The 15,456-nt window shown below is 36.0% G+C and overlaps 1 protein-coding gene across 1 annotated transcript in view; it reads right to left on the reverse strand.

The window, feature by feature from the left end:
* The window catches only part of ERLIN1 (ER lipid raft associated 1), a 35,839-nt gene that overhangs the window by 6,976 nt on the left and 13,407 nt on the right, over positions 1-15,456 (reverse strand). Inside the window, exons 8-9 of the mRNA XM_011977385.1 lie at positions 9,751-9,809; positions 6,716-6,807 (exon numbers count right to left, since the gene is read on the reverse strand). Of these exons, the coding sequence (XP_011832775.1) occupies positions 6,716-6,807; positions 9,751-9,809 (151 nt within the window). The remainder of the gene's footprint in view (positions 1-6,715; positions 6,808-9,750; positions 9,810-15,456) is intronic.

A 15,456-nucleotide genomic window follows, 5' to 3' on the forward strand; every position in this document is an offset into this window, starting at 1 on the left:
GATTCATTTGGGAAGGTGAAAACAAGCACTGGGAGTGAACATGTTGGTGCGGCAAGCAAGTACATGCAGGGGAAACTCAACATCTTTAACAAACCTCTGGCCTACCCAAATGACCCAGGACAAGGAAGAAAGACTCAAATTATACTTTACATTCAATCACTGCTATTCGTAAAGAACATTCTCAATTCTCCTTTTCAGTCAAAGAAGATGGGTATTTTAAGACATCTTATCTCTGACCCCTAGAGAAAGTGCATAACGGAAAGAAAACTTCCAAGCGATTTTTTCTTTCCAGAAAACAGTATGCTTTACGAACTACTCCAGGAAATAATTCCCTCTTTCTCCACCAATGTAAAATCCATCTATATTACACCATCCAAAAACTAAACTACTGTGTTCAATGGGGCTAGAAATTGAACTGTAAGGAGAAACTCAAGATAAAACATGAATAAAAGGTGAGGGATCTGAAGCCTGCAGCTAGAACCCAGAGAATGCTGCCTCAGCCTAGGGGGACTATTGTGGTAATCTCATTTAACAAAGCTCTCTGTCATGTGGGAATAAAATCAATAAAAAGCACAACCACACTTCTAGAAAAATGGTGCAAAAGGCCAGAGAGAAAACCCTTTATCTATCTAACAACATCTTAAAATGCTAGATGAAATTTAGCAAATTTGTTTTTCAATGCATGGCTGAGTTGTAAGAAAGAATGAGAGATCCTCAAGTGACTTAAGCCAAGGGGGAGCCAAGAGCCTGTATGGTGGCGTCCCTGGGGTGGTTATTAGACAAGAAGGGAATGGGACCTGGGTTACTACCCACGCAAGACCAGGAGATGAGGCCTTGTGATGGTAGAACTAAGACCCTTGCATAAAACTGAGACCTCTAGAGGGCTGCAACTCTAATGAAAGAGGAACTAAAACACTCTACCAACCAGCCCAGTTAAGAAGTAACCTTTTCTCTACCTAGCCGCATCACAGTGAAACTGAAGAACACCCAAATACAGAGAGAAACAAGCTAAAAGCAAAAAGAGAAGAAAGGCTGATTACCCAAAAGGAGCAATCAGACTAACAGCATACGTAGTAAATAGGTACAAGAAGCCAAACAAAATTGAAATAATACTGCCATATTGATAAGGAAAAATTAGCTTGCTTTAGAATTGTAGGCTAAATTACCATTCAAGAATGAAATAAAAGCATTTTCAGACCAAGGAGGACTGAAGATAACTTTCACTCCTTAGTCTTCACTGAAAAAAAAATTACTAGAAAAAAAAAATCACCAGAAGCAATGGAGAGGAAAAAAATTACTCAACACAAGTCCAATCAAAATAAATGTTTACTGCAAGGATTAATCATAATGATCATAATCAATGGGAGGATAAAGACAACATGAAACTAAAATACTATGCAATAATAAGATGTAAGACTGGAGGACAGTGATAAGAGTTAAAGCATTCTAAGGTACTGTTCAAAAAGAGGATAGAATGATTAACAACCAGTTATACATTCCAGAAATGGAATGTAAAACTTCCAATTAAGTAAAAGGAAGAAAAGAAAAGAAAATTCAATCAATTCAATACCAATCAGAAAAGGGAAAAAGCAGCAGAGAAAAATGCATGGTAAATAGCACATAATCAAATGATACAAACACATCCAAATATAGCAGTAACCACAATAAATATAAAAAGACTAAACTCACCAGTTAAAAGACAGATTCTCACATTGGATAAGATAACAAAATCCAGCTATATGCTGTTTACAAGAGACACACCTAAAACATAATGACATAGAAAAGTTGAAAGTAAAAGAATGGGAAAAGGTACACCAAGAAAATAACTAACCAAGAAAAATCTGGTATAGCTATATTATCAGGCAAAATAGCTCTTAAGTTAAAAACATATCTAGGGATAAAGGTTATTACAAAACAGAAGCAATTCTCCATGGAGATATAACAATCCTGAACCAGAATGTTCTTAATGATACAGTCTCAAAATATGTAAAGAAAAAAATTACAAGTCAACAAACCCATGGTCATAGTGGGAGATTTTAACACATCTTTCTCAGTAATTGATAGCTCAAGAAGGCAAAAATTAGAAGAATAGAGAAGATGTGAACAACACAATTCATAAGCCTGACCAAATGGGTGTATAAAGAAACCTGCATCCAACAACCAGAGAACACAGATTCAATCTTTTCAAGCACACAGACATTTACAAAAAAGGACCACATACAGGTAGGCCACAAAGCAATTTTCAACAAATATTTAAGAATCCATATAACAAGTCTTATTTTCTGACTACAATGTACTAACACTGGAAATCAACAATAAAAGGTAGCCCCTCAAAACCTGCTAAACCAAAAATTGAAACATATACTTTTAATAATTCATGAGCCAAAGAAGAAATTAGAAGGAAAAGGTTTTTAAAAAAATTAAAACTGAACACCAATAAACAAAGTACATTTCAAAACCTGTGAAACATAGCTAAAGCAGTACTTAGAAGAAAATTTATAATCCTCCATGTTTCCACTAGAAAAGACTGAAACTTAACTATCCAACTCAAGAAGTTAAAAAAGAACAAATGAATAAGCTAAAAAAAAAAAGATGGAAGGAAATAATTTTTAAAACGTGTAAATAATTAAAACAAAGTAACAGTCAACAAAACCAAAATCAAAAGCCAATTATCTGAAAAGATGAATGAAATAAAACAGACCTCTGACAAAACTGATTCAGCAAAAGAAAAGGCACAAGCAAACAGTATTAGCAATGAAAAGGGGCACACAGATTTGGTAGAAGTTTTAAAAATCATGAGAGAATTCTACAAACAAATTTATGCCCCCAAATTTGAAATATCAGATGAAATGAATAATTTTCTATGAAAATATAATTACCAAAACTGGCTTAAAAAGAAACATGTATTTGAATAGACCTATACTCAATACAGAAATTAAATCAATAGGTTAAATATTACCACAAAAAGCAAACAAAAATAAAGCAGAAACCTCACAAGACTAAGATGGCTTTTACAAGTTCCACCAGACCCACAAAGATGAAGTTATACAGATCTGATATATAATGATCTGATTTACAACAGAACACAGAAAAGGAAGCCATGCTCTTCAACTCATCTTGGGGACAGTATAACCATGATACCAAAAAACCTGACACTAAAAGTGTAAGAAAATTATAAGCTGATCTCATTTATGAAAATAAAGGTAAAAATTCTAAAGAAATTATCAGCAAACTATATAAAAATGTATATAATGACCTATAAAATGACCAAGTGGATGTTTATCCCAGAAACGCAAAGATAAATCTGTTAATATAATTTACCACACTAACAGCTTTAAAAACATCTCAATATATGTAGAAAAAAATTTCAGGCTGGGCACAGTGGCTCACACCTATGATGCCAGCACTTTTGGAAGACTGAGGCAGGTGGATCACTTGAGCTCAGGAATTCAAGACCAGCCTGGGCAACATGGTGAAACCCTGTCTCTACAGAAAATACAAAAATTACCTGGGTGTGGTGGCGTGCACTTGTAGTCCCAGCTACTCGAGAGGCTGAGGTGGGAAGATAACTTAAGCCCAGGAGGCTGAGGCTGCAGTGAACTGTGATTATACCATTGTACTCCAGCCTGGGTGACAAAGCGAGACCCTGTCTCAAAAAAATTCTGAAAGTTTTAACAGCCATTCAAAATAAAAGTTCTCAGCAAGCAACATACAGATTGAAACTTTATTAACCAGTGTTAAATACAGTAAATGCCACTGGGACTATTTAAAGTTAAGGACAAGAATGCTTGTCACTTTCTTTTCTACACTGTACTAGAAGTCATAGCCTAAAGCAGTAAGATAGGAAGAAATAAAAGGTATGTGACTATAAAGAACAAAAATAAAATTGTACTTCTGTGAAGTTAACGACCTATTGTCTGAAGACCATATGATTGTTCATGGGAAATCTAAGCGTCTATTAGAAATAAGAGCATCTTCAGCAATATTGCTAAATAAAAAAATCAACAGCACACTTACACAAAACCAAGTAGAAAATGTGCCTTTAAAAAGTCAATAACAAAAAAACATAAAGGTATATAAGAACAAATCTTTAATAAATGTGCAAGAACTTTAGAAGAAAATTATGACACTTTTTAAAAGACATCTCTCATAAATGGAGAAATAGATTTATAAGACTCAATATCATAATTTTCTCCAAATTGATGTATATATTCCATGCAATTCCAATCAAAATCTCAACACAATATTTCACAAAACTTAAGGAGCTGGTTCTAAAATTCATGTGGATGAATAAAGGGCCTAGAAGAGTCCAGGATAATTTTAAATATAGTTAGGAAGAGTTAACAGGTAAGAGGAATAGTTACACAACTCTCTCTCCACATAGCAAGACTTAACATAAAAGCTACAATAATTAAAACAAAGTAGTATTGAGGAAGGAGAGAGCAAAAAATTGGAAAATAATAGAGATTCTGGCATCAGAACAAATTATGTATAGTATCTTATTATATGATGGATATGGCATTAGAAATAAGTAGAGGAAATAATAAACTATTCAATAAACAGTCTGAGACAATTGGCTTGCCATTTGAAAAAATTAAACTGAATCCCTATGTCATACTCAACATCAAAATAAATTCCAAATGGGTTAAGACTTAAATATGAAAAGCAAAATTTTAAAACTTTTAGAATAAAAGTATTACTTTGGACTAGGGAAAGAATTCTTAAGATAGGAAAAGCACAAAACATAAAGGAAAAGACTAATGAATTTGCCTATACAAAAACTACACATATATGTATATCGAAGACATTGTAAAGTTCAAAGACAAACCACAAATTGAAAGAAGATGTTGGAAATGCATAAATCTGAAAAAGGATTAGTATCCAGAAGATATAAAAAACTCTTACAAACCAACTCAAAAAAGCAATCAAATAACGGGCTAAGGACAATAGGCAATTCATATAACAACAAAAAAAAGGAAACTTGAATAACCAATAAGCAATATTCAACTTTACTAACAATCAGGGGAATTCAAATTGAAATTATGTGATACCATGTCTTCCATTAAACTGGCATAAATTTTTAAGTCTGATAACTCCAAGGACCGAGAAGGATGTGTGGAAATGGGAATTCAAATATGGCAGCACAGACACTGGAAATCAAATACTGTTGAAGAGACAGTAAAATCAAAGAAGTACTTGAGAGAGCAATTTGTCAATATGTTGAATGTGAAGACATGCTACCCTATGACCCATCAATTCTACTTTGAGATAGCTATTCCAGAGCAGTGCTTCTCAAACTACCTGTGGAAAAGTACCTTACTTTTTTGTGTGTGTATTTCAATTTATGAGGAACCAATAAATTGTAAACTATAACAAAAACAAATTATAGTACTAGAAAAAAGAAATTTAAAACCAAAAACATAAATATATAAGCTCTGATTTTTTATTTTTGATTCAACAGACATAAAACTGCTGTATTAAAATGCTATAAAAACTTCTAAACACTCATTCTCAACTTCTGTACTCATCTCATTGAGGCTTAGAAGCGAAAAGCTGGTGATAGGGCACTGGCCCACAACACACATTGAGTAATGCTACTCTACGGAAACTTGCACATGTACACTGTATCCAGGAGGCACTGGATAAGAATGTTATTGTGGTAGTGTTTGTAATAAGGAAAAACTAGAAGCTACTTTATTCATTACAATAAAACTAGGTCTGCTCATAGAACGAAAAATGTAGCAACTAAAAAATAAACGATCTACCATCTCACAGAGAATAAGGATAAAATGCCAAAAAAAGAGGAAAAAACCCTAGCTCTACATGTATCAATATGGATAAAATTCAAACAATGTTAGTGAAAATAAGGCAAGTTGTAAAATAAGAGTTTGATATCATTTTTGTAGTTTCAAATAGGTAAAACAATTTTATAAACTGTTACACACTTACAGTAAAAGTATAAAAATATGGACAGAAAGGATATACATCAACTTCAGAATAGAAGCTAATCTGAGAAGAAAAGTCAAGGAGTAGGACCAGCAAACATACAAAGGAGGCTTCAAACAGATACTTAATTTTTTTCTTAAAAAAAAAAAAAAAAGATCTGAAGGGAATAAGGCAAAATCTTAAACTTTCATTATATTGTTCTCTGTACATTCCCGTATAATTGAATTATTTAATTAAAGATGTCTTATACTTTCAGCATCAACTGAAGGCCAAAGAGGGCAGTCTAATACACAGTGACCTAGAGTGTAAGGGAAGCCATTGTAATCCAAAATGAACTGTAAACAACCCTGCCATGCTTTCATAAACGGCACTATCTATCCAGGTAAAACGAAGTGCACGTCAACAACAAGGATGCATACTACAATCTGAAACTTTGGTCAAAAAACTTCCCTATTCTTAATCTGTACAAATGAAAATGCTATCCACAGGCTCAAGTTGCCTATAAACCCTATCCATTCTCCCTGTTCTTCAAAGAGACAACAGTGGCAGCCAACAACATGATGGAGAGCCACAGCACGTCATTAAGTACTGGTCTCACCTACTTTTAAAGGCATTAGAACATCTGAATGTACAGTGGAGATTCCAGAATTCCCCACTACCTATGATGCAACCTTACTGAGTCCCACGATACCCAAAATGAGACTGACAAAGAACAGGACAAACAACAAATGTACTTAGAGACAATCATTTCAGAGAGAAATTCAAGTACCTATAACTGCCTTTTTCCTCTCTGTCTCAGCTTCTTTTTCCACAACCTTTTGTTTCTGTGCAGCTATAAGGAGTTTTGTCTTCTCAGCCTCCCTGTGAAGCAAAATGTTATAAAAATTAGAAATGATTCTCTTATGTGCAGTCACAGCCAGTAATTCTGACCCTATAATGAGTCGGAGAACCGTTTTTTCAACACGAGCTTTTGGACTCATTAAGGTAGGTTAAGAGAGGTGTTACTTTATTTTTACTTATAGTAAATCTGAAGTTGAAAGATTCAATGATTTGCCCAAAGTCACCCAGAGATAGGAAAGAAATTTAGTACATTTGAATTTTAGTTTGGCTTTCTTCTCCTAGTTGTATTGTGTAAAGCCCGTGATTTGCAAGAGAATATATCAATACTTCCTTTGCTGTTAGACCTCCAGCTAGTCCATACAGTAGCTCTGTGCCAATTAGAAAATGGCACCAGCCTCTGGGCAGATGCAGTCCCGCAGGTGCATGGTTTGACATGCAGAATGAAGCTGGGTTTCAGCCCCTGCCCTCCTCAGGCGGGCACCCATGTGCAGTGGCCATATTTGTTGCACAGAAGATGTAACGAGGTGGTAGTTATTAGGTAGTAAACTGGGGCTTAGTGTAAGGAGAATTTTCTAAGGCTTCTAGTGTCTAATACAGGTTGAGCATCTCTGATCTGAAAATTTGAAATCCAAAATGCTCCAAAATCTGAAACTTTTTGAGTGCCCACATTATGACACAAGTGGAAAATTCCACACATAAGCACTTAAGGTGAACTTTGTTTCATGCACAAAATTATTTAAAATATTCTATAAAGTTACCTTCAGACTATAGGTGTATATGGGACATAAATAAATATCTGGAAAAAAAAAAAAACTAACCACTATACCAACAAGGAAGAACAAAAATAAATTTTATATTTACACCTGGGTCCCATCCCCAAGATATCTCATTAAGTCTATGTAAATATTCCAAAATCTTTACAAATCCAAAATTTAAAATACTTCTGGTCCCAAGCATTTCGGATAAGGGATACTAAACCCGTAACGGAAACGGCTGGCATTATTACTAAGCATGTACAAGTAGCTACTGGGTAACCACGTGGCAGAAATGGTATAAGAAAACACTACTATCAGGTGCAAGGTTATACTGGATCATCTCAAGGTAGCTTTTAATTCTGGAATTCCAATAGTCTATAAAATTAAGAAAGATCCAGAATCATCTGAAAAGTAACTCCAATAATTTCCCCAAAACACTTTCCCTCAAAGTTTCCCCTCTTTCCTCTGATAGCATTGATACACACATCAAATGACAGTCTGCATACTATGATTTATTTGAGAGCAGAAAACACACAATATTCATTTTTCCATCACAGAAGCAATCATATTTAAAGCCTAAGACATGCTGAGCCTTTAATAAAAATTTTTTTTTGAGATGGAGTTTTGTTTTTGTTGCCCAGGTTGGAGTGCAATGGCGTGGTCTCGGCTCAATGAAACCTCCGCCTCCCAGGTTCAAGCGACTCTCCTGCCTCAGCCTCCCAAGTAGCTGGGATTATAGGTGCCTGCCACCATGTCCGGCTAATTTTTGTATTTTTACTAAAGACAGGGTTTCACCGTGTTGGCCAGGCTGGTCTCAAACTCTTGACCTCAGGTGATCCGCTGGCCTCAGCCTCCAGAAGTGCTATGATTGTAGGCATGAGCCACCATGCCCTGCCTATAAATATTTTTTAAATAAGTGGATCACATCCATAATCTACCCAGCCTGGCACTCTACAGTTTTAAAAGAAGAGTGTCTTGTCTACAATGAAAAAGAGAAAACAGGCTGGGTGTGGTGACTCACACCTGTAATCCCAGTACTTTGGGAGGCCAAGGCAGGAGGATTGCTTGAGGCCAGGAGTTTGAGACCAGGCTGGGCAACAGGAAAAAAACCCTGCCTCTATGAAAAACACAAAATTTAGCCAGGTGTGGTGGCATGCACTGGTAGTCCCAACTACTCAGGAGGCTGAGGTGGGAGGATCGCTTAATCACTTGAGCCTGGGAGTTTGAGACTGCAGTGAGCCGTGACTGTGCTACTGCACTGCAGCCTGGGCAACAGAGTGAGATCCTGTGTCAAAAAAAAAAAAAAAAAATTAAGAAAAAGAAATAAAACTCTGTATGAGCTCAGAGAGGTATGAGGGAAAAGAAAAATATAAAAGAAGAAACAAACAATAAAAATATGCATGGTAACGAAAAGGATTCAGAAGTAAATAACCTCATAAAGCAGTATTACTGCTCCTTGGACCTCCAGTATTTATACATCTGTGGTATCTCTGACTTGTGCAAATTTATTTTTCCAGCATCTGTCCCTTTAACATAACAGCCAAATTTCCTGAAGACTTTTATTTCTTCTTTTCAGTACCAGTCATACGAAAACAATATTGCCATTTCAAACACAGTAAGTATTCCCCTAAAAGGGATCCTCTTAGAAACTAATTTCATGTCTTCTCATTCCCAGCCAGCCCTGGATACATAAAAGAGAAGACCATCAGGAGTCAACAGAAGCAAGGCTTCCCTAGAGGCACATTATAAAGAACCAGGTCTAATTTTAGATATACAATCACATACAATGGGAAACCAAACTTTATACCAACAAGATATCTACTCCTACCATTACAACACAGAAACAAAATATGAGCACTCTCTTCAACCCTAACACAGCTTCAGGACTCTTTCCTCTATTAAATATTTAATTCAAGGTACTATTCATATAAAATTATAGCTCCTTAAGCTTCCAACAATAGTTTTACAGCAAACTGCATCTTTAGACACTGACACTTCTCCTGAAATATCCACACATACAGAAGAACACTAATAAGAGTCTAGTGGGAATTAAGACACAAGAGTAGGCAATATTACTAGAGTAAGAGTAAAGAAGATACACACATACTCCACCCCAGAGTGTATTATCTCACATGTTTCCTCTAGACTGGAGTGTTAATATGCAGACAGCCCTGAACAGAAATATTGGGATCCCATGCATATTACTCACATTAACTCAAAATTTCTTCTTATGGCTTCTGGAATTTTGGGTTTTGTAACACGCACAGCCTAAAAAATAAAAGTGAAAAAGCCAAAGTATATTTGAAAGATATATCTTCAATTAAATCTTCTACAGAAAAGCACCTCAAATGATACTAATCTAACAAAACAACAGCTATAATATAGCGGCCTACTAACACGTTTGGGGATCCCACTGGAACATTTACTTTTCATGCCATCACACCAAGAATCAAAGACAAGCTGCTTCTTACTTCCTACACAATGCCAGATTACAGGAAAAACTAGTCTACCCACTGAGGAAACAATTGCCTTAGGAAAAAGGTTCTCCCTTAAAAGATGTTTTACAAAGGTCGTTAGATACTTTTGCTTTCTTTTTTAACCCTGAAAACCAAAGAAGCCAGGAAGGCAAATTTCCAAGACTGAAATTGTAACGTCAGAAACAATTAGTCAAATACAAAAACAAACAAAAAATCCCAGTTTGGTGCATGCAATTTAATACAGTGAGTAGTGAGTAAATTAATCTATCACTTTCAACCCCTGCAATCACTCGGTATTTGCTATAAGTAAACAGCACAGTGGCTGAAGGAAAACAAATATCAATTAAAAGCTTATATTCTTTCTTCCTGAACTCTCACTTAGAAGTCTGTCTGTCTTTGTAGAGGCTGTTTACTACACACTTTGTTTCCCTAATCATAGTGTTCTTTGACATAATTAAGATTATCTACCTGGACAGTACTGTTTCTTGAAGGCTGACTTTTCTACATCAAGGACTTGATCTCTCAAAAGCTTTTGATTTTACTAAACATATGATACCCCGCCGCCCCACCTATACTGCAAACACACAAAAAAACACTTTGCTGGTCTGAGGAAGTTTTCCTTCTGAAAACTGGCTAACCTTTTAGGTATTATAACAAAGCCTTTAAGCACTTAGTCTTCTTTAAAGGCTTTTAAAACTTTTAAGCAATATAGCATTCCCTACATGAAACAGATGAGTCAAATTTGCAGGTAATTTTGAGGACTATCATAACTAAATATAAGCATTACAGTGGAATGAAATAAGCAGCTGAAGACTGTGTGGAAACACACTGGCAGTGACACATGTGAGGCCTCACGAGACATCCAGAAGACAAATAAAAATTCAGGACCAGATTTTGTGAGATGTCAGATTTCACCATGTGACTAGCAGACATAAGATCACTTCCAATATGGATTAATATGACTCTGAGGGAAGCACTGTCATACTGCATTTAATTAAGAGACTGGCCACATATCTTTTCAGCCTTATTAAAAGAAGCATAAAGCAGGACTGTCTTTTTTTCTTTCTTTCTTTTTCTTTTGAGATGGAGTTTTGCTCTTGCTACCCAGGTTGGAGTGTGGTGGTGCAATCTCAGTTCACTGCAACCTCCACCTCCCAGGTTCAAGCGATTCTCCTGCCTCAGCCTCCCTAGTTGCTGGGATTTCAGGCATGCGCTACCATGCCTGACTAATTTTTGTATTTTTTTTAGTAGAGGTGGGGTTTCACTATGTTGGTCAGGCTGGTCTCGAACTCCTGACCTCAGGTGATCCACCCACCTCGGCCTCGCAAAGTGCTGGGATTACAGGCATGAGCCACCACACCCGGCCAGGACTGTCTTTTGAAGACTCCTATTTTGCTGAATGAGGCTGAAGAACATACTACATTGTGCTTGCCAATCTTGGGCAATCTCACAGATTTTCAAATATGTGAAAACATAAATACTTACTCTACAGATACCATGAGTAAGTTGCATCATAAGAGATTTTAAAAGTAAAATGACAGGAAAGTCCCACTCGAGTATCCCTCTCCCTCACAGGAGAGACAGCTGTTCTCCTGTTTCTTTTGCCTACTAAACCTCCGCTCTTAACCTCAAATAATAAAATAAATAAAATAAAATAATGCCCCCACACCACTCACATACACAGAGTGAATGGAGGAAAAAAAATGGCTAATGAAATGAATATATGTGTTGAAACTAACCCCTGGGTTTTAAGCATATATTATAAATCAAAAGTCAGTCTAAAATATTGTCACTCCCTTAAATAACATAGGAAAAAAAATCAAAGATGACCATTTTCATCATTCTAATTTGCCAGAGTAGTTTTTCAAGAGGAAAAATGGGATATAAATATATGGAAAGGAAAAAAATAAAATGACTGTTAACAGAGAATGTTCATTCAACAATAAATATTTATCAGGTACCTACTCTGTGTCAAGTGCTATTTGTTGCAGGAATTGTGGATAGAGCAGTGAACAAGGTAAGGCTGCTCTCATGTAATTTAACCCAAAAATTACTAGAAGGCAGTGAATTCAAGCTGTAGACATACGATAAATCTACCAAGAACCAATCACATTCCTCAATGATTGAACGGCATTAAAATACATTAAATCCATTGGTATTAATTTAACTTAGGATATGAGTTTCTCCCCCAAATCAGAAATTCTTTTATTATTTTTTTTGAGATGGAGTCTCACTCTGTCGCCCAGGCTGGAGTACAGAGGCGCGATGTCGGCTCACTGCAAGCTCCGCCTCCCGGGTTCACGCCATTCTCCTGCCCCAGGCTCCTGAGTAGCTGGGACTACAGGCGCCTGCCACCACACCCACCCGGCTAATTTTTTGTATTTTCGGTAGAGACAGGGTTTCACCGTGTTAGCCAGGATGGTCTCGATCTCCTGACCTCGTGATCCACCTGCCTTGGCCTTACAAAGTGTTGGGATTACAGGCGTAAGCCACCGCGCCTGGCCCAAATCAGAAATTCTAAAAACCAGAAAGGCTGATATGATAAAGTAAAGCCATCAACTATGTTTCTATTTTTAACTTATATTGGAGGATTGCGTGAAGCCAGGAGTTTGAGACCATCCTGGGCAACACAGCGAGGGCCCATCTCTACAAAAAATTTAAAAATTAGCCAGATGTGGTGGTGTGTGCCTGTACTCCTAGCTACTTGGGAGGCTAAGGCAGGAGGATCACTTGAGCCCAGGAGTTCAAGACTGCAGTGAGCTATGATCATGCCACTGCACTCCAGCCTGGGCAACAGAGGGAGACCCTGTCTCAAAACAAAACAACACAACACAACATGTATATGACTACTTTGGTGCCTGATACAGCTTAAAAATATCGATAATGAAAACTTATCTGGAAGATTAAGCTGGCAGAAACAGCAAAGGCCATTATTTTTTAAAAGATGATGTTTCTTGCCAGATTTTAAAATAAAAAGTTGAACTATCACAACCATATGGTAATGTGTTAAAAATAACAAAGCTCAAACACAGACTTGGAATTCTTAAAATGCATTTCAACTATTGTGAAAAAAAAAAAACATTTATAACAAGACAAAAGCAACCAAAGGAGCTCGTCTCTTCTCAGGATATGCTTAAGTTATTGCAAAATATAAAAATTATTAAAAAAATTTTTAAACCCTAAAACAACGAAGATCTTCTCTACCACTTTAAGAATGTATAACAAAACTACATTTTTTCACCCAGTAACTTTTTACAAAAACAAATGAATGTAAGTAAATTCAAAAGATCCTTCTGGCTGTTGTGCAGAAAATGAAGTAGACAAAGGTAAAAGTGAAAGTGAGGAAAGAAGACAGGCAGTTACTGCTACTGCACATGTCAAGGTAAGAGTTGGTAGCTTGGCTTGAGATGACGGTAAAGATGGTCAGTTTTATTAATACATGGATTTTGGTGGTGGAATCTGCATGACACAGGGACTAATTAGCTGCTGAGGGTGAGACGATTGTCAAAGATGCCTCCTACACTTCTAGATTGGCTTGAGGGGAAGGAGTTACCATTAACTGACAAGATGAAAAAAACAGGAGAAAATCTGATTTGACGAGAAAACACCAAGGACTCGATAACTAATGAAAGAGTAGGAATGGGAAGATCAATGGAACAGAACTAAGTTCAGAAAAAGACTCTAGTATATAATGGAATGTAGTATGTAACATAAAAACTATTTCAAAGAATGAGGAAGATGGAAAAATAAACTATTCAGTAATTACTGCTGTTACCCAATTTGGGGTTGAAGGGATGGAGTTGAAGGCCTTCCTTGCAACTGAGATCAAAATGGGTTCCAGATGAATTAAAAGATTTAAATCTAAGAATACAACTGTAAAAGCAGATACAATTTTTGTAATTTCTAATTTTAATTCCTATACTTTTAAGGTGGTGAAAGGCTTTTAAAACATGCCAGCTCAGCAACACACCATAAGACAAAATCGCTGAAATTACTATGTAAAAGATGAAAACTTCAACGTTATCAGCAAGGCAAAAACAAAGTTAAACAACAAAGAAAAAACTGGAAGAAAATGTTTCCTATAAATATACAAAAGAGCTACAATAACTAACATATGAAAAATAGTTTATTTTTAAAAACGAATTCTACCCCTCTCAAAGGGTAAGGTTCAAAAACAAGTTATCTATATACAAATGCTATTTATTTACTTACTTATAGAGAGGGTTTTGCTCTGTTGCCCAGACAACAGTACAGCATGAACACAGCTCACTGCAGCCTCAACCTGCTGTGTTCAAGTCATCCTCCCACCTCAGCCTCCCAAGTAGCTGGGCCTACAGGCACATGCCACCATATCCACCTAATTTTTTAAAAAAAATTTTTGTGGAGAAGGGGTTGCCCAGGCTGACCTCAAACTCCTGGACTCAAGGGAGCTTCCCACCTCAGCCTCCCAAAGTGGTGGGGTTACAGATGTGAGCCGCTATGCCCAGTCAAAAATAGCTTATTAAAAATCAGTTAGAAAAACCCTAACTAAAAAAAAGAGCAAAACCAACAATTTATAAATGAAATAAAAATGGCTGATAACCTAAGGTATTCAACTTCAATAATTAATACAAAATAACAGACTAATTTTCTCCAAAAGGATTAAAAGAGAAAGGGAAAGCTTGCATCTGCTAATTATTTGGGTACAATCATGCAATCAAATGTGTTAAAAAACTACAGCTTACCAACACTGCTAATGAGAGGGTGGGAGGTGCTAAAATTTTTCTAAAAGGTGATTTGGTAGTACGTATCAATAAGTCCCCAAACAGGGAATACACTTTGATCACCAATCCCACTTCAAGAATTTATTGTAAGACAGGGATTTAAAAAGATGTACAGAATATATAAGGTTGGTCATTTCAATATGTATATAATAGTAAAAAATTTGAAACCATAGAGATTCACTAAATATAACCATTAAAAGTAACAATTTACCAAACCTGTATTTTTGTTTTGGAAAGATGTTCATAGACAATGTTAGTGAAAAAAGCAGGTATGGTATGATTCTGCTTTAGTTGACCATGTATGCATTTATATCTACAAACATTTGTTCATATATATGAAGAGTCAGAAAAGATACAACAAATGATGTTATCCCCGCTTAATAAGATTACTGGTGAATTTCATTTTATTCTTCATCATTTTCCTAGTATCTAACTTCTTTCTACAACATATATAACATGTGTGTATAAAAATTCCAAATTTATACAGAACAAATCAGTAAGCAAGAAAACAATCCAACAGAACACTGGGCAAAAGATATGAACAGGCGATCAACAGAAGAGAGTATAAATGACCAATAACTATATCAAAAGATGTTCAATCTCATTAATAACCAAAGGAATGCAAATCAAAGGGAGATATAATTGCCCACCCATCCATATGGTAACGATCAGTAT

This window comes from Mandrillus leucophaeus, unplaced genomic scaffold (assembly GCF_000951045.1).
Source record: "Mandrillus leucophaeus isolate KB7577 unplaced genomic scaffold, Mleu.le_1.0 Scaffold18, whole genome shotgun sequence".
In the NCBI taxonomy this organism is placed as follows: domain Eukaryota; kingdom Metazoa; phylum Chordata; class Mammalia; order Primates; family Cercopithecidae; genus Mandrillus; species Mandrillus leucophaeus.